The sequence below is a fragment of the Odontesthes bonariensis genome, chromosome 21, assembly GCF_027942865.1.
Source record: "Odontesthes bonariensis isolate fOdoBon6 chromosome 21, fOdoBon6.hap1, whole genome shotgun sequence".
Lineage (NCBI taxonomy): Eukaryota > Metazoa > Chordata > Actinopteri > Atheriniformes > Atherinopsidae > Odontesthes > Odontesthes bonariensis.
In genome coordinates this window covers 30,649,385-30,667,605 of record NC_134526.1, presented here as the reverse complement: position 1 = coordinate 30,667,605, position 18,221 = coordinate 30,649,385, and the positions used below count along the sequence as shown (strand labels likewise).

The 18,221-nt window shown below is 38.8% G+C and overlaps 1 protein-coding gene across 1 annotated transcript; it reads left to right on the top strand.

Moving 5' to 3' along the window:
- The first annotated feature begins 665 nt into the window (after positions 1-665).
- Positions 666-17,291, top strand: LOC142371323 (chaperone Ric-8A-like). Its single transcript, XM_075453973.1, has 11 exons — positions 666-755; positions 1,947-1,994; positions 6,764-6,941; positions 7,200-7,320; positions 8,421-8,556; positions 8,990-9,178; positions 10,792-10,886; positions 11,028-11,178; positions 12,298-12,393; positions 14,121-14,265; positions 17,005-17,291. The coding sequence occupies exons 1-11, from the start codon at positions 666-668 to the stop codon at positions 17,289-17,291; spliced, it is 1,536 nt and encodes a 511-aa protein (XP_075310088.1).
- The last annotated feature ends 930 nt before the right edge of the window (positions 17,292-18,221 follow it).

The window sequence follows — 18,221 nt, the reverse complement described above, 5'->3', positions numbered from 1 at the left end:
GTTCATCCAGGAAGTGAAGGGGGGAGGGTGTGTGCAGAGGGAGAAGATTACATTTAGCCATTCTATCTAAGGGAAGCTGTGGGAGGCTGCGTGTGTCCAATTGTGTTTGTAAGGCCAACTGGTAAGTCAAGAGTTAATTGTACTGTATTAGTACACTACATTATTATTGTTGTTGTTATTATTAGTATTATTGTTACTGTTAGTATTATTATTATAATTATTGTGTTAGTTAACTGACTGACTAAATGGTAGAATTTCTACTAATACAAATTCTATTTTATATACCTGAACATTTTAGTTAAAAAGAAAACAAACTTTTTCTGCCAAGTTTTAATCCAAAACACTTTAATGAAATTCAATTTGAGGTTTAGATGTGTTTACATGAAAATTTTGTGTACAATTAATCTTGTTTTTCAGGTTTTTTCTTATGAGTGTAAGAGGTATTTTGTGTTTTATAGTTTACTTATTTTCAAATTAATCTTTAATATTTAACAAAAATCATATCAAAATACAATATTTCTAGTTATGTTTAGTTCAATTTTCAGTTGATTTTTCCTGATAGTAGTATAACATTTAGATAATTTGTTAGATAAAATGACTGGAATGTTTTATCAAATAAAGTTATCCTTTTTAAGCACGGGGTTATTTTTCTTTGGACCTCAGGCATGGCACCCGACGTGGGGAGGATTATTGCGAGCATTGGCCAAGGAGACCAGGACACTGTCCAGCTCCTTCTGGAGAGCTACAATACCCAGGTTACTAATGGTTACTAATGGTTACTAATGGTTACTAATGGTTACTAATGATTACTGCATCGGTCTGGGTCCAGAAACATTTATTTTTGTAACCATGGAAACGGTCTGGATGCAATAGTAACAATAGTTGCGGTTGGCTGGATGAAACAGTCTGAAATAATGCAAAAGCAAAAAGCCCATTACTTGTCTTGTACTGCCGTGGTCTCTCTCTTTTTCCTACTGAAATATGTTTTTTCTGCCACTTACTCTACTGCTCTCTTATCTTCTCTGTGTGACTTTAATTCAATTCATTTTTATTTATATAGCGCCAAATACAACAAATGTCATCTCAAGGCACTTAGATAGTAAGTCCAATTCAAGCCAATTGGAATTCAATTAATTAATAATAATCATAATTCATAAAATAATCCAATTCGTTCATATAGAGCCAGACTTTAGCAATGTAGCCACACCCATTCTTGCTCCCATCCACTGCCTTGCTCTCAAAATCATATCCAATAAACAAAATAGATAGATGTAAAAAAAAAATACACTCCTATTGTCGCATATATGCTACAAACCGTTTGACTCAATCAACCAGCTGAGATAGCATCTTTATTCCCCCAATGCCGGTTAGTCCATATTCACTACGGACCTAGGAACCTTTATATAAATAAATATGTAAAAAAAAAAAAAGGGTGAATAAAAAAAACATTGTTTTTTCACTGTTACATTACTGTGTTGTTGTTATCTTATTATTGACCATTATGCCTGGTGTTGCAAATAAGCAACATACCACATTACATACCAAACATACCAAATTGACTCCAAATTGACCAGGATGCCTGTTGTCACAAATTTGCAACATACCAAAATTTCTATTTATTTTTTTGTGCAAAAGTGAAATTAATAATTTCAGCATTATTTACCATCTACTTAAAGGCTAAAACACACACAAAACATTTTTTTTATATACAGCTATATAAATTCAATTTATATTTTGCAGCCAAGACAGTGACAGAGAATGTAGGGTAAACAGAAATACAGCATTTTCTTTTAAATATTGTCTTTAGGAAATACCTACTTACAGGGGTATTTTAAAGTTGCAGCTTGACTGGCCTGATGTACAGCTACATTATCACAGTGGTAAAATATTTTAATAGTTTCATCCTTCCTCTATCTTGTTTAACTTTTCTCTCTCTCTCTCCACAGTATGCAGAGTGCTTTTTTTTTAACACAGAGATGCATGAGAAGAAGAAGGTCAGTAACCAAACTATTTTAGCCTGTATATCTTTCCCTTCTCATGCTTCCTTTTTCATTGTTGTGCTTCTTTGTTTCTCTCTTGCCATTTGTCCTCTACTTCACACTTAAACTGTCTTGGAGCTTATCTAACATAAAGCTTGTATAAGTCCCAACCTCTGCTGTACCTCAGTACACGTGCTCGTAGTCTGCTGCAGCTTTTACTACCTTTATGAGGCTTCAGTTTTGGAGGTGGCAGTTCCTTCAGCATGCATGAGTCCTACTTCTTTCATCTGCATAAAGCAAAACAGCTTTTTTAAACAAATGGGAGAAATTCTCAAAATATAATGAAAGAACTATGTACTTATAATGTAATTGTGCAGTCAACTAGGAACTTGGACTTAATGTGAGTTACTGATGCCTTTTCATTTGACTGTCCTTCAGTCAATCAGCCTTTTAGCTTGAGAATATGACTGATTGAGTTAAAGCCTGTGTGAGTGGTTCCAATATTTATTAAAGCTCATAATATGGTAGTTTATGGATTTATTCCCTCTCTAAACATGTCATAGTTACACTTAGAAATAGAAAATAGAAAAAGAAATATGTTAGAAACAGCCTAGATTTGACTCTCTGCTATGGCTCTGGAGGCATAATTTAGTCTCTTTTTTCTGTTTTTTACACATGCCTTTCTGGTTCTGGTTCAGCAAGACCAACTTGAACTGGTAAATGAATCATGTGATAGAGAAAGCTAAAGAGAGATGTGATGATAATTAGTTTATTTTGTATTACAGTAATCTGAAAAGGTGCTCAGAATGTTTTGTCACTCCCAGTGTATGCATAAATGTGTGTCTCTCATAACCGATTACTAATCAGGTACAGCTGTCAATTCTAAAGCTGCTTTAATACTTCATGACTCATTTTACCCATGCTGACCTCCATTAAGCTGCACAAACTAATCATGCATGGGAAGACTCTGTGTGTTGCCTTGGAGGTAGTCAAGTAATGTTGTCAGTGCAACTGGGTACCATCAGTGCAACTGGACAATAAATCATAAATACTCAAAACTCATTTTTCCACGACCCAGATCTATAGATATATATATACAGTGCATTCGGAAAGTATTCAGACCCCCTTCAACTTTTCACCATTTGTTATGTTGCACCGTTATGTTAAAATCATTTAAATTAATTTTTTTTCTCCATCAATCTACACTCTGCACCCTATAATAACAGCACAAGCTCAGAATTTTAAAAAAAAATTGCAAATTAATTAACAAAGAAAAATTGAAATATCATGTGAACATAAGTATTCAGACCCTTTGCTGTGACACTCACGTATTTAACTCAGGTGCTGTCCATTTCTTTTGATCACCTTTGAGATGGTTCTACACCTTCATTAGAGTCAACCTGTGCTGACTTAAATTGATTGGACATGATTTGAAAAGGCACACACCTGACTATATAAGGCCTTACAGCTCACAGTGCATGTCAGAGTAAAATGAGAGCCATGAGGTCAAAGGAACTGCCAGAAGAGCTCCGAGACAAAATTGTGGCAAGGCACAGATCTGGCCAAGGCTACAAAAGAATTTCGGCTGCACTTAATGTTCCTAAGAGCACTGTGGCCTCAATAATTCTCAAATGGAAGAAGTTTCAGACAACCAGGACTCTTCCTAGAGCTGGTCGTCCAGCCAAACTGAGCAGTCGGGGGAGAAGAGCCTTGGTGCGAGAGGTAACCAAGAACCCAAAGACGACTCTGGCTGAGCTCCAGAGATCCTGTGTGGATATGGGAGAAAGTTGCAGAAAGACAACCATCATTCCCGAGAAGACTCATGGCTGTTCTGGCTAAAAAGGTGCCTCTACTAAGTACTGAGCAAAGGGTCTGAATACTTAAGTTCTTGTGATATTTCAGTTTTTCTTTTTTAATAAATTTGCAAAAAATTCTATAATTCTGTGTTTGTGCTGTCATTATAGGGTGCAGAGTGTAGACTGCAGGGGAAAAAATTTATTTAAATGATTTTAACATAAGGCTGCAACATAACAAATAGTGAAAAATTGAAGGGGGTCTGAATACTTTCCGAATGCACTGTATATACAGTACTGTGCAAAAGTTTTAGGCAGGTTTGAAAAAAGGCTGTAAACAAAGAATGCTTTCAAAAATGGAAGCGTTAATCATTTATTTTCATCAATCAACAAAATGCTGTGAATGAAGAAAAGAGAAATCTAAATCAAATCAATATTTGGTGTGACCACCCTTTGCCTTCAACAGCATCTTTAGCCGTATTCGGACAGAGCAGTTCCAAGAACGCAGTTCTAATAACGGTCCTCCTCGAATTTCATTCTGATAACTGTCCTTCCCCAGCGGAACTGTTTCAGTTTGCATTCGCACATGAGTCGGGACCTGATAGGGACTGATGCGATGCAACCGTCTGCGACAGCGACGTGTTACTTTAGCACCACATTCAACAACAAAACAAAACAAAACAAAACCCGCGAAAAGTAAGGAGAGAAGAAAAAACACCACAAAGAAGCTAACATGGAGAGCGGGGAGGCCACCGTGTTCATGGTCTGCATGATGGTGATATTAATCATGGACGATCACATCGGGCGTCTAACATGGAGGCTGGAAGAGCTCACAGAGAGAGTCAGGAGACGCAGGATGGAGCGCAGGCCGTACTTCTTGGTTTCATGAAGGAAGGAGAGCAGAGCGCCGCAGACAAAGGAGACGACGTGGAGGTTTAACTTATTAAACACGCCAAGGTTGTGTCCGTGTCGTATGAGGAAACATTTCAGCCTGACAAGGGGCGGAGCTACCAACCACCTCCGTCAGATGTGTTCCTATAGAACCCAGAACAGACCCAGCCTCAGAGAAGGAGCTAAAATGGTTATAGGAACTGAGGGCGATGGTCCCGAGTTCCTGTATGTCCGAATGCGGGAAAAAACGTCCCCGTGGATTAAAAGGTTCTAGGAACTGCCAAAGGTTCCTACAGTGGGAATGCGGCTAATTCTTCTAAGTACACTTGCAGTTTTTGAAGGAACTCGGCTGGTAGGTTGTTCCAAACATCTTGGAGAACGAACCACAGATCTTCTGTGGATGTAGGCTTTCTCACATCCTTCTCTCTCTTCATGTAATACCAGACACACTCGATGATGTTGAGATCAGGGCTCTGTGGGCGCCATTCCATCACTTCCAGTACTTCTTGTTCTTCTTCATGCTGAAGATAGTTCTTAATGACTTTGGCTGTATGTTTGGGGTCGTTGTCCTGCTGCAGAATAAATTAGGGGTCAATCATACGCCTCCCTGATGGTATTGCATGATGGATAAGTATCTGCCTGTATTTCTCAGCATTGAGAATACCGTTAATCCTGACCAAATCTCCAACTCCATTTGCAGAAATGCTGCCCCAAACGTTCAAGGAACCTCCACCATGCTTCACTGTTGCCTGCAGACACTCATTATTGTACCGCTCTCCAGCCCTTCCATGAACAAACCGCCTTCTGCGACAGCCAAATATTTCAAATTTTGACTCATCAGTCCAGAGCACCTGCTGCCATTTTTCTGCACCCCAGTTCCTATGTTTTCGTGCATACTTGAGTTGCTTGGCCATGTTTCCACGTCGGAGGTGTGGCTTTTTGGCTGCAACTCTTCCATGAAGACCACTTCCGGCCAGACTTCTCCGGACAGTAGATGGGTGCGCCTGGGTCCCACTGGTTTCTGAGCTGATGGCACTGCTGGACATCTTCCGATTTCGTAGGGTAATAAGCTTGATGTGTCTTTCATCTGCTGCACTAAGTTTCCTTGGCCGACCACTGCTTCTACGATCCTCAACGTCTTTGTGCTTCTTCAAAAGAGCTTGAACAGCACATCTTGAAACCCCAGTCTGCTTTGAAATCTTTGCCTGGGAGAGACCTTGCTGAAGCAGTATAACTAACTACCTTGTGTCTTGTTGCTGTGCTCAATCTTGAAACTTTCCCAACCTAACCTTGGTAGCAGAGTTTGGCTTTTCCTCACCCAGTTTTAAGCCTCCTTCACAGATGTTTCTGTTTCAGTTCATGACTGTGTTTCAACCTACGTGTGACATTGATGACCATTAGCACCTGTTTGGTATAATTGGTTGATCATACACCTGACTATGATCCTACAAAATCCCTGACTTTGTGCAAGTGTACCTATAAGAATTGGTGCTGGTTTGAAGGCAAAATGTAGTAACACTAAATATTGATTTGATTTAGATTTTTCTTTTGTTCACTCACTTTGCATTTTGTAAATTGATAAAAATAAACAATCATTATTTATATTTCTGAAAGCATTTATATTTTTTCTCACCTGCAACTAAGTTGAAGATCACTGTAGTTCATTTTCAGTTGTTCAGTTGTTTCTGAAAATTAGAATTACATCTTGAGAATTTGTAGTACTAATTCCATTTCTTGGTTGGTCAGTTCAAGAAGAACAAGGTAAGGGACGATGATTCCGACTCTGATTCTGACTCAAGCTCTGACGATGACAAATCAGATCTTCTTCTCCGACAGGTAGGCCAGTAATTGTATCCTGTCTGTGTGCAATTCTATAACTGCCAGGTTTTAACAGCACATGTAGTGGATTGGCAGAAATACAGATATTAAACTGGCATTTTAGAAAATTCCATAAAATTATGGATTTGGATCCCACTTCCCATGTGTTATGTGTATGACTAGTGATTTGTGGAACCTCTAATGTATGCATGTGCAATATGATATATCCCTAACATTTTATTTCTAATGTCACCTCTCCCTCTTAACTAAATATCTTTCCAGGATCTGTCTGCAGCCCTACTTTGCTTTGTCAGTGGTCAACTACAGCCAGCAGTTTTACGGGTTTGCCTGCATACACTGCGTATCCTGTCCCGTGACCGCAGGGCCCTGGGGCCCATGGTCACTGATAGAGCTCTAATCACCTTAGCACACCTAGGAGGCATCAAATTACTGCAAACATGCCCACAGCAAGACAAGGAAAGATCTGAAAATCAATCAGCCCAAACTTACATGCACATTGAGAGAGGAGCAGGGAGTGACTGTGAGGAGGCAGCGGAAGCTAACGTTAGCACAACTGTTAGCTCTGTGGTTTCAATTTCTATTCCTTTGGAGGTAGCTGGTGTTGCCGACATGAACAGCTATGATAATCGCTACTATAAGTGGAAAGGTGATGAGGGTGATGTAGTGCTTGCCCCTGGGAAGAAAGATGCCCGAGAAGATGATAGTGAGGAGGAAGAGAAGGAAGAGGATGAGACGGTGTGTAAGAAGGAGGCCATGAAAGTCTTGTGCAATATCGTCTACAACAGTCCCTGGGCACGAGAGAGGGCCAGTGCTCTAAGGTGGGTTTATTCAAATATGGTTATTAATCTAAACATTGAGAAAAAATGTTTAGAGAAAGGTCATTTATAAAAAACAAATGACCTTTCAGTCATTTTTAAACACTAATGACACCTTAAACATTTGTTGAGCTACACTATGTTGCCAAAAGTATTCGCTCATCTGCTTTTACTTATGAACTTATGTTCAATTCAGTTCAATTCAGTCGAATTGTCGGCGACCTCTGAGCACTGTGAGCCTCAGCATCCTCTGACCCCGCTCTGTCTTTTTACCTGGCCGACCGCTTCGTGGCTGAGTTGCTGTTTTTCCCAATCACTTCCGCTTTGTTATAACACCGCTAACAGTTGGCTGTGGAATATTTAGTGGCGAGGAAATTTCCTGACTGGACTTGTTGCACAGGTGGCATCCTATCATGGTACCACGCTGGAATTCACTGAGCTCCTGAGAGCGACCCATTCTTTCACAGATATTTGTAGAAGCAGTCTGCATGCCTAGGTGCTTGAATTTATACACGTGGCCATGGAAGTGAGTGGAACACCAGAATTTAATTATTTGGATGGGTGAGTGAATAGTGTTGGCAATATAGTGTATATAAGCATTGTCTTTTTTGTTGTTCCATATCATCGAGTGCCACAAAAGTTGTATTTCATTTATTTTGGGCCTAGAGTTAGCAAAAATAAGTCATGACTTTTTAAAATAAAACTAACAGCAACAAAAAAATAAATAGCATATTCCTATCTCTTTTGTGAATTTTACAGAAGGTTGAGAGGTAGTTTTCATTTACAGTCAACCCATATGAATTGTAATAAATTATCATTTTTTAAATTGGTGAAAAATTGGTTCACTGACACTTTCTGAACAAATATCTAGAATTGAATGAGATAACTGGCAATGAATTGATTATTTTGCTATAAATGCATATTTTTGGCACTTAGATAAAATATTTGCATTGCCATAATGCCACAAATATTTCTCAATTTTTCCTGCTATATACAAATGTTATATGTACATAAAGAAAATAGAGATGGGTTATGAATGACGCTTGCCAGCTGCTAAGCAACCCCTGGACTCACTTTTGATTTTATTCCTGTTTCCATGGAAGGCTTTTGCAAGGATTGTGGGACAGTCTGAAGGAGGGCATCTGGAGGAGGGTGCCACCCAGTGACCAGTTTTACAAGTTGAGGCTGCTTTTCTTATTGACAGCACTGAGGCCTGAGCTCAGACTGCAACTACAGCAGGTAAGTGCTGTTTCCCTGCATTAAGATTCTGTTATGTTGAAAAACAAAAACTATAGTTCCAAAATTTTCTTCTGTTTGATTGAAATGCAAGAAGATTCTATGTACCACATTACAATCTTAAAGAATATAATGATGAAACTGATCGTTTATTAGTTGTTTCTTTATTGTGAGAAAATCTACAAAGCTTCCACAAAAAGCCTACTAAATGTAGTAACTAGGGTTTAACACCATTATTTATATAATTTCTTTATCATTACTAAAACATATCAATCTCATCATAGTAGATATTGTACGTATGGTCCTGTGCATTAATCTGATGAGATTTTCTGATATTGGTCGTATTTATACTGTAATATCTTCCAAACCATGAACTGCTTTTAAAAGGTGTTTTTACATCATGCTCAGAGCTCAGAGGTTTATTTGTGTCCACCAGGAGCATGGAGTATCGGTGCTAACCAAAGCTTTGGAGCAGTGCCTGGCTGTGAGGTGGGGTGAGGGGTACGAGGTGATTTTGGACAGCAGAGCCCCGCCCATATCCAAAGAGACGCTGCAAGACGTCATTGAGCTCCTGAAGACACTTTTCAACATAACTCACAGGTTCCACAAACAGGAGCCAGATGAGGTGAACGCATGCATTTAATGGTTGGCTCACAAATCGACTTTTTATAAGCTGAACTCATTTCTTAAATCACTTTTTTTCTTATTTGCCTGTTCAGCTCCTGTTTACACCTCTGAACGCTGTTAAGAACTTAATCACTGTTAAGCTGGATTAGAGAAACTAATGGAACACATCTTTTTCACAGAGTAATACTAGACTTTATGTGCCACTTAGGACCCATTAGCTTCTTGTGAAATTAAAAAAATTTGGTCATTTGTTAGTTTTGTGCAAAACCACAATGATAGTTAAAAAAAGAATTAAAAAACATATTTACTACATTCAGTCATAGTACTCTGCATGTGGGACATAGTTAGAGCGTAAATAAAACTTAATAACTACTGACGTAGGCTTCCTATTTTCTTTCAGCTGTTGGTTGATTTGCTTAGTATTCCCATATTCCCATATTCCCTCGCAGAGACCCAAAATTCAATGGGAAAATCGATTGAAAAGCACTTAAATAGCCCAAAATGCATTTTAAAATGCTAAAAAAAAACGTTTTTTTAAACTGGACCTTGATAAAAATGATATAGCCGTCTTCTCCATTTTGGGACTGGCAGAAGCACAAAATGGAATGGGAAAATCGATTGAAAAGCACTAAATGAGGCCATTTTGAAAATGCCATTAAAGCTGTATTTTAAACAGGACCTTGATAAAAAATGACATAACTGTCTTCATCAGACCTGTTGATTGAAAAGCACTGAACGAGCCCCAAAAATGCCAAAAAATGCCCTGTTTTGGAGGCCTCATAACTCAGCCATACGACATCACAGAGACCTCATTCAAAGTTTATATGTGACAGGAGACTCTCAACTTTATAGGTTTGTTCCAGGCATATGCATCAGGATTAAAACTCATGGTCATAAGGAGAGAAAAAGAAGGCACTTTTGCCTCAAATGCCAGAAACTGCCCTATTTTGGAGTTGCCATAACTCAGCCATCCGACATCGCAGAGACCTCATTCAAAGTTTATATGTGACAGGACACTCTCGACTTTAACTGAACTAAAGGGTTTATCGATTGGACGGGCAGTAGATTGGCACCCATCAAAATTTCTTCAGAAATTTTCTAGTTAAGTGTATACTTGTTCTGGCAGCTTGTATCCCTGACCTCAAAGCTCATTACTATGGGCGAGTCGAAGGGATAATAATTCATATCTTCTCTCCAATGTACCTGGAAAAGTAAACTAAATATACTGCTCTATGACTTGGATGGAATTTATATCACTCCTTCACTCATTTCCTCTTTCAGAGAATCCTTTTAAGGGCCTAACGTTAGCCCAAAACTGGAGTAATGCCTATATCCCCTCCTTTTGGAGCTTCATAATATTTGGAGCTCTCGTGATCTCATTGTGAGTGCTGCGCTGCCCCCACACTTTTTTAGTGTGGAGCTTTCCGTTTATCTGCGTGACCCGTGGGAAAAATGAACAAAGTTTACAAAGAGTCAAATTGATACATTGATAACATTATCAGAGTAAATTACTCACACTTGACCACACTATTCTAGTGCCATGTTAAACATTACATTACTGTTAACCATGACAAATAAACCCTATCTTAAACAATATTGTGTCCTCGGCAGGAAGAAGCTGCTCTGTATCGCCACCTAGCAGCAGTTCTGCGCTGTTGTCTGTTGCTGTCGTGTGATGGAGAGGACACAACTGAGGAACTTCAAGGGTCAGAGAACTATGTTTTTAGCTATAAAAATTACAAGGTTTCCACTTGTGATAGAGTGGGCCTAAAATTACATGAAGATGGTAATGTTGATAACTAAGATAATGTTCTTAAAATAAAAAAGGCTGTCCATCTTTTCCACAGACACACGGTGAACATCCTGTCAGCACTGCCACTGACCTGTCTGGATGTCCTGCTGTCTGTCTCTGTGGACCAGGCAAAGCACACGTGTGAGGGAGTCAACATGGACTGTGTCCATGCAATGCTGTTGTTGATGGACAGACGCCTGAACGGGGCAAGTGTATACAAGTTGTTGTACAGAAATGGAATTATTATCTTGAAGATTCAAATACGACTAAAATTCTTATGTCCCTTTTTTCTTTTATCTGATTTATTCCGTGCGCTTTAAAGATAAGCAGGCTTGGTTTACTTTGAAAATGACTGTTGTCAGGAATTTGTCATTTTTTGTCACAAAAAATTTAAAATAGATGATTCTAAAATAAACACTTCTGTATTGTTTCAAGATCAAATGTAGTTTAGATTAGATTGTACTTTATTTATCCCACAACGGGGAAATTCACTTGTCACAGCAGCAACAACAGTACCAAAAAGTAAAGTGACCTAGTATAAATAATATTGCACATTGTGAAATTGAAATGAATAAAATAGAAATAATACGGGTAAAGAAAAATCTCTCTATGATTATCATCTTGCACTTATTCAAAAAGAAAATTAATACAACCACAATAATTTCAGCTCCATAAAAACTCTTTTGTTTTCCTACATCTCACAATGCAAATCATTTTTTTTATTTATATATGTCGTATATAAAGTAGTTTTGCAAACTTGGGCTGATAAGAATTACTATCATTACCAAATGATGGCATCATGATCAGACAGGTTGGACTCAGAAATATAGAGTTGAAGAGCCATTTAATCAGTTCAAAAGCAGTAAATCCAAATCGCAGAGTAGAGGTACCAGAAATACAAGGCAAAAATCGTGGTCAAAAAAGCAAGCAGGAATCATTTACCAGAAACACTCACTATGGAAATGTGCTGGAACGCTGACAGGGAAGGGAAACACAGCTTAAATACATAAGGAGAGGGAGATAATGAGACACAGGTGTAGTCAATAAAATGGAGAGGAATCCCACAGAAGGGAATCTAAATAGGATGTGGGGTAGACTTCTAACTTCTAGAATTAAAAATAGTAAAAGACTTCAGAAACAAATGCAAAAAAGGTTGCCTCTTTTTGCAAATCTGCACAATATTTATCTCAAGGTCTATATTGAAACATCTAAAATTCTGAGATAAATGAACAGTACATAATTGTTGATCAATTTATTGTTTTGAGTGTTGTTGTTGTTGTTGTTATTCTAACGTGTGAAATATAATATTGCTTAAATATTCACAGGGTCAGAAGCTGAAAGAGAAACTAACACCTGTACTGAATTTACTGACTGAGAGTTCGCGAGTACACAGGGTGACACGTCACTATTTACGGCAAAAGGTGAAATATTTTGTCCTTCTTCCTTTTTCTACCAAATATTGTGTGAATCATGTTTGGAGCCTGTGCATTAGAAATACTCTTGTCTCCTCAGAGGCGATCTACAAACATCAAAGCTTCTACTTCAGTTATAGCAGCATCATTATTCTGGGAGCTGTCACGTTTGAAGTTCAATCCAAATATAAATGCATTTTCAACTCAACTCAACTCAACTCAAGAACAAATAACAAACTCAACTATGGACCAGAATCAGGATTTCAGTCCTTCTGAATGTAGCAATCAGAGATCTTTGGATAATTATATATCAGTTCATACAGTCATACACATTAGGGGTCATTTTGGTTGTAAGTAAGAAAATACGTCTAATGCATGCTTGAGCAAAGCACGTTTGGTTATGTAGAAGAACTTCATTTCTTATGCTATCCCATTATATCCCATTATGATAATATGGAAATAGATTTTTTTCCTTTTTGGGGGGGTAAATTATTTATTCTAAATGTTAATATTAAAGGGTTTCTTGGGCTGCACAGTGATGGGGTTGGATGGCACTGTCACCTCACAGCAAGTAGGTTCGAATCTGGGGCCTTTCTGTGTGGAATGTGCATGGGTGGGTTCTCTTCAGGTGCTTTGTATTCCTCACTGCAGAAAAACGTGCATGGTAGGCTAATTGGTGATTCACCATAGGAGTAAGTGGAAGCATGAATGCTAGTTGCCTTTTTGTTGGCTCTGTAATGGACTACGACTAGTGATCGCAATTGATGAGATTCTTACGATTCCAATTCCATTTTCGATTCTGCTTAACGATTCGGTTCTTTGTCGGTTCCCTTATCGATTCTCATTTGGAGAAAAAGGACAACAAACCGGTCGATTAGCATCAACTTTGTTTAGTTTAGAAGTAACACGAGTCATGACCTCACAAACCCAACAACGGTGAGGTCCACATTGGTCTATCCTGGCCTGGGTAATTTAACTCTTCCTACTCTGGTGAAAGGAGAAGCTGGAGGTAGAGGTGAACTGGGGGTAGTACCACCAGCCTCTGGCTCTGAGCCAGTCAGGCTCTGTCTCTCATGATTTCATCTAAATGTAATGCCTGAGAAGGCATTCATTTAACCTTAACCGTTACTAACAGCAGCTTTTACAATGAGGCAAATGGTGCTAACATGATAGGCAGTGTTTATTAGTTAGTTAGTTACCTGCAGTGTTAGCCGAGGACATGCTAACGTTGCTAACGTTGCTGGGTTCAGATTCACAGACGTTAATCATTCATTCATAGTTATTGCATGTTGGTAGTATTTCCTCCCTTTGGTGAAATATTCACTTTGCAAGTTGCCCTGTTGTCGTCTTTTTTTAGGGATGTGTAATCAAACTTTCGAGCGTTTGTACCGCTTGGGCGCCATGTTTACTGTTGGCTGCTGGCTGCGCGGGACTCGCCAAGCAACGTTGTGTGGTGACATCATTCGCGCCCACTGGAATCGATAAGGGAATCGTTTGCAAAATCGCCAAACGATTCCAAGGAATTGAAGCACTGGGAACCGGTTCTCAACAAGAACCGGTTTTCGATTCCCATCCCACGTGTACAGTGCACACTGCCTGTTGCCTGATGGCAGCTAGCTAAGGTTCCAGCCCCCTGCAACACTGACTGGGATGAATGATTAGAGGGATTCTTGGAAAAACACTTTTACACTGGACACAGGATTAATGTTTTCATCTGACCTCCACTTTTGGCCCAGATCTTACCTCCACTGAGGGATGTTGCCATCCGACCTGAGCATGACGGCATGCTCAGAGGCAAGCTGGTCCGCCTGATGACTCACGTTGACACGGACGTGAAGGACTGTGCTGCTGAGCTTCTGTTTGTGCTCTGTAAAGAAAACGGTACGCTCATAGTTCACCAGATCATTCAGCTGCATGGCTTCACCCCTGTGAAATCATTTTTCATGGAAAAGATGAAGATCTATGTTTAGATGGAGGCAGTAGTCCTCCCTCACAAAAGGTGCTTGAAACTTTCAGCTTTCTATATTTCTGCATATACATGACCCAGGATATAATTAAAATATAATTTTCAAAGTCTTAAGAGCGGTTATAAAGAATCCATTTCAACAATAAGAGGAAAAGCCCTAAAACTTGTTCTTTATTCATTGAGCAAGATAATATTACATAAACAGCATATGAGGTTCAAAAGACTCTGAAGACTAAGCGGTTAACCTGAAAGAAGAATCAGGTGTTTTTCAATCAATGGGATGTCAGTTAGGTGCCACTTCTCATCCTTTTTTTTAAGGTGACATATTTTGCCTTTTTTAACAAGTTGACACAATTTCCTAAAGCCTTCTTGAAATGTACGAGAAGGGCTTTTGTCAAAATATGTGGTAGTTCAAGCATACTGGATCTCCTCTCATCCTCACTGAAAGAACTCTCTTGGGACCAAGCTGTTTCCACCCCCCCTTCCCTTTCTGGGTCTGTTGTTGGGTTGTTGAGAAAGGCGGCAGCTTGTTCTTAACGTGACAACACCAAACCCTGAACAAGAAGGAGGTGCTGGGGAGGTTCACCCATCAGACTTCAGTTAGTTTAGGACGGTTTGTACAATGCATACGGACTCACTGTCATGTTGGCTGTTGCTAACACAAGTCTGTATCATAAGGTGTGTTTACGAACATTACCTGTCATCAAAACCGGGGTATTCAGTGTGCAATTTAGTCAAATCAAATCAAACTTTATTTATAAAGCACTTTTCATACATTAAAATGTAGCACAAAGTGCTATACATGTTTAAAAGCAGCCCCCATCCCCACCCTGCCCCACCCCAGCACATACACACAAACAGACATATGTACACACACGCAGAGACACATGCACACACACATAATAAAGAAATAAAATTTAAAATATATATATCTATATATATATAAAATAAATAAATAAAATAAACTTGGAAACTTAATGGGGTAAACACAAACATAATCATACTGTTTTTCCACTTATACCAAAAACACTTTTTCATATAAATATAGATAGTTACTTTGTTGATCATGCTTGTAGCACGGTTTCTTTGCAAGACCAGCACTGAACTGGCCATGTCGTTCAAATAGTCAGATGAAAAATAATAACTGAAAATATGCAGTCTTTTGCCAACTCTTGATGGAAAATCACTCTCAAATATAGTTTATCTACAAGGCTCTGGTGTCCTCTGAGGCTGGAGGTAAATGCAAGATGTATGCCCCTCAGCACAGATGACAACAGAACATCTACAAGCAAAGCTGCTTTCTTAGTTCGAGCAGCTTGGATGCGAGGGGGCGGGGCTTATATGCTGAGGCTCAGCAGAGGATGGGGAGTGAGCTTCCGAAGTGACATAAATTTACACTGAAAATCTGAATGGCTCGTTAAGTGAGATATTTTCCAACCGAGGGGGACCAACACAAAGTGACAGGGTTAAGTTTTTTATGTGTTTTGGGGTTGGTAGTGACATCTAAATAAATGCCCCCAAACACAGAAAAAAGTTACTTTTCCTTAATAATTCCCTTCTGAATATGATGAATCTCTCAATGAGTGATCTTCACAAGACTTTGCAGAAAGGACGCATGTCACAAAAAAGGAAACTATCTAGGACCTTTGAAAGATAATTGTTGCTGTTCATCAGACAGGAAAAGTTTGCAAAACCATATCTGGATCTAACAATTCAAATTCCAACAGACAAATGAAGGAAATGAAAATGATCATTACCCTCATCATATGTGACAAATAAAAATCACTCGGAGGGAAACATCTAATAACCCACAACGTCACAAAGGAACCCACTAGAAACCTGGAGCAGCCAAAGATCAAAAATCTAATCAATTCAATCAAACCAAACTTTATTTATACAGCACTTTTCATACCAAAAAGCAGCACAAAGTGCTTTACATAATAAAATCAATAATCAAATCAATTCATGCATAAGCTCACACACAACATCACACCGACAACCACACTGCACACATACCCCCCCGAACATGAGCAACATCAATATCAACAACAATGAACATCAACATCTGCTCAATAACTATCTGTCCTTCACTAAGTTAATGTTCATGATCTCACCAGTGGTAGACACAACAATCCACAAAGAAAGTGATAACGTTTTCAGAGTAATAAATACCCATTTCCAATCTTTACTGCCTCTGTCCCATATTACTGGTAACATACTGCTGCAATAAGATGTAAAATTGATTTCTATCTTTGCAAGCAAGGGTGGATTTTTCAACTCATAAATATGCAGGATTCATTTCCCATGATAAAAAAACAACCGGTTTTTCTCCTGTTTAAATAACTAGATCTCTTTATTTGCTTTCTGTACAGATCATGTTTTGAATTAATACAGAAATACAGAAAATCCTGAAGAGTTCACAAACTTTCTGCACCATGGAAGGCTGCTAAATGCAGCCTTCCATGGGAACTGAAGTGCTTATGACATAATCGTATGGTATTTTAGAAATGTGAAACGTTGGAGAAAAACAAATTAAACACAGCTATTTACTTGTAAAACTTGAAGTAACCTTTTGAAGCATAGCTGAAAAACCTTAAATGACATAACATGTATAGATTAACAAACTGTAGTTCTCATGTTGTTCCCCTTCACAGTCAGCCGATTTGTCAAATATACGGGCTATGGCAACGCTGCAGGGCTGTTGGCAGCTCGGGGGCTACTAAACGGCAGAAGGAACTCAGGTAATATGAAGTATGCATCGTACTACTCCAGTGACTCGGACTCAGAAACTGAGGAGTATCGAGAGGCCAAAGCTAAAATTAACCTGGTGACTGGACGGATGGAAGCAAAGCAGCCAGATCCAATGGAGGGCATGACAGAGGAAGAGAAGGAGGAGGAGGCATGCCGCCTCATCAGCATGATCAACAAAATGTCACGGTGAATCTGTTCATATGGTATTGTACCATAATGTAAACCAAAAGCTCTCATATTAATTTATTCAGTTATAAATAACTAATCGCTTTTCTCTCTCTAGAGACCAAATAATTCAGCCAACGGGTGTGACAACTGAGGGCAGACTGGCTCCACTTTGGGGCCGAATGAGAGGTTGTTTAGAAGAAGAGGAAGATGAAGAAGAGGATGAAGAAGAGGATTTCAGTCCAATGCCAGAAAAGTAAAAGGACAAACAGATGGAATGAAATTATATATTCAAAAAGAGGCTTGTTTAAAGTGCAATTTTCCTGCTTAATTAATATAGCAACAACATGACCCTGATGTAGCAGCTACTATCATATATACACAGTGTTTATAAAAACTGTTGTTTAAAAACTTATATATCAATAGCCATCCTGCACACCATAAAAAATGCTGCATATAAAAATAACAGGCATAAATGTATGCCATGCTGTCTAATAATGTTACCTAATGGAAGCATGTATGAAGTGAAAAGAATCGGTCCAAGCACAGAACCCTGAGGAACTCCATGACTTACTCTGGTGTGTGAGGAAGATTCTTCATTTACAAGAACAAACTGAAATCTATCAGATAAATATGACTTAAACCAGCCTAATGCAGTTCCTTTAATCCCAATAACATTTTCAAGTCTCTGTAATAAGATACTGTGATCGACCGTATCAAATGCAGCACTGAGATCCAACAGGACAAGCACAGACACAAGTCCGCTATCAGAGGCTAAGAGGAGATCATTGGTAACTTTCAGCAGTGCAGTTTCTGTGCTATGATGCACTCTGAATCCTGACTGAAACTCTTCAAACAGATTATTTCTGTGTAAGTGATCACAAAGCTGAGCTGCAACTATTTTTTCAAGAACTTTAGACAAAAAAGGGAGATTGGATATAGGTCTATAATGAGC

Coding starts and splice junctions, on each gene's coding strand:
- LOC142371323 (XM_075453973.1), top strand. CDS start 666: ATGGCACCCGACGTGGGGAGGATTATTGCGAGCATTGGCCAAGGAGAC. Junction 6,942..7,199: donor CATCAAATTACTGCAAACAT/GCCCACAGCAAG, acceptor ATGCCCGAGAAG/ATGATAGTGAGGAGGAAGAG. Junction 9,179..10,791: donor ACAAACAGGAGCCAGATGAG/GTGAACGCATGC, acceptor TGTCCTCGGCAG/GAAGAAGCTGCTCTGTATCG.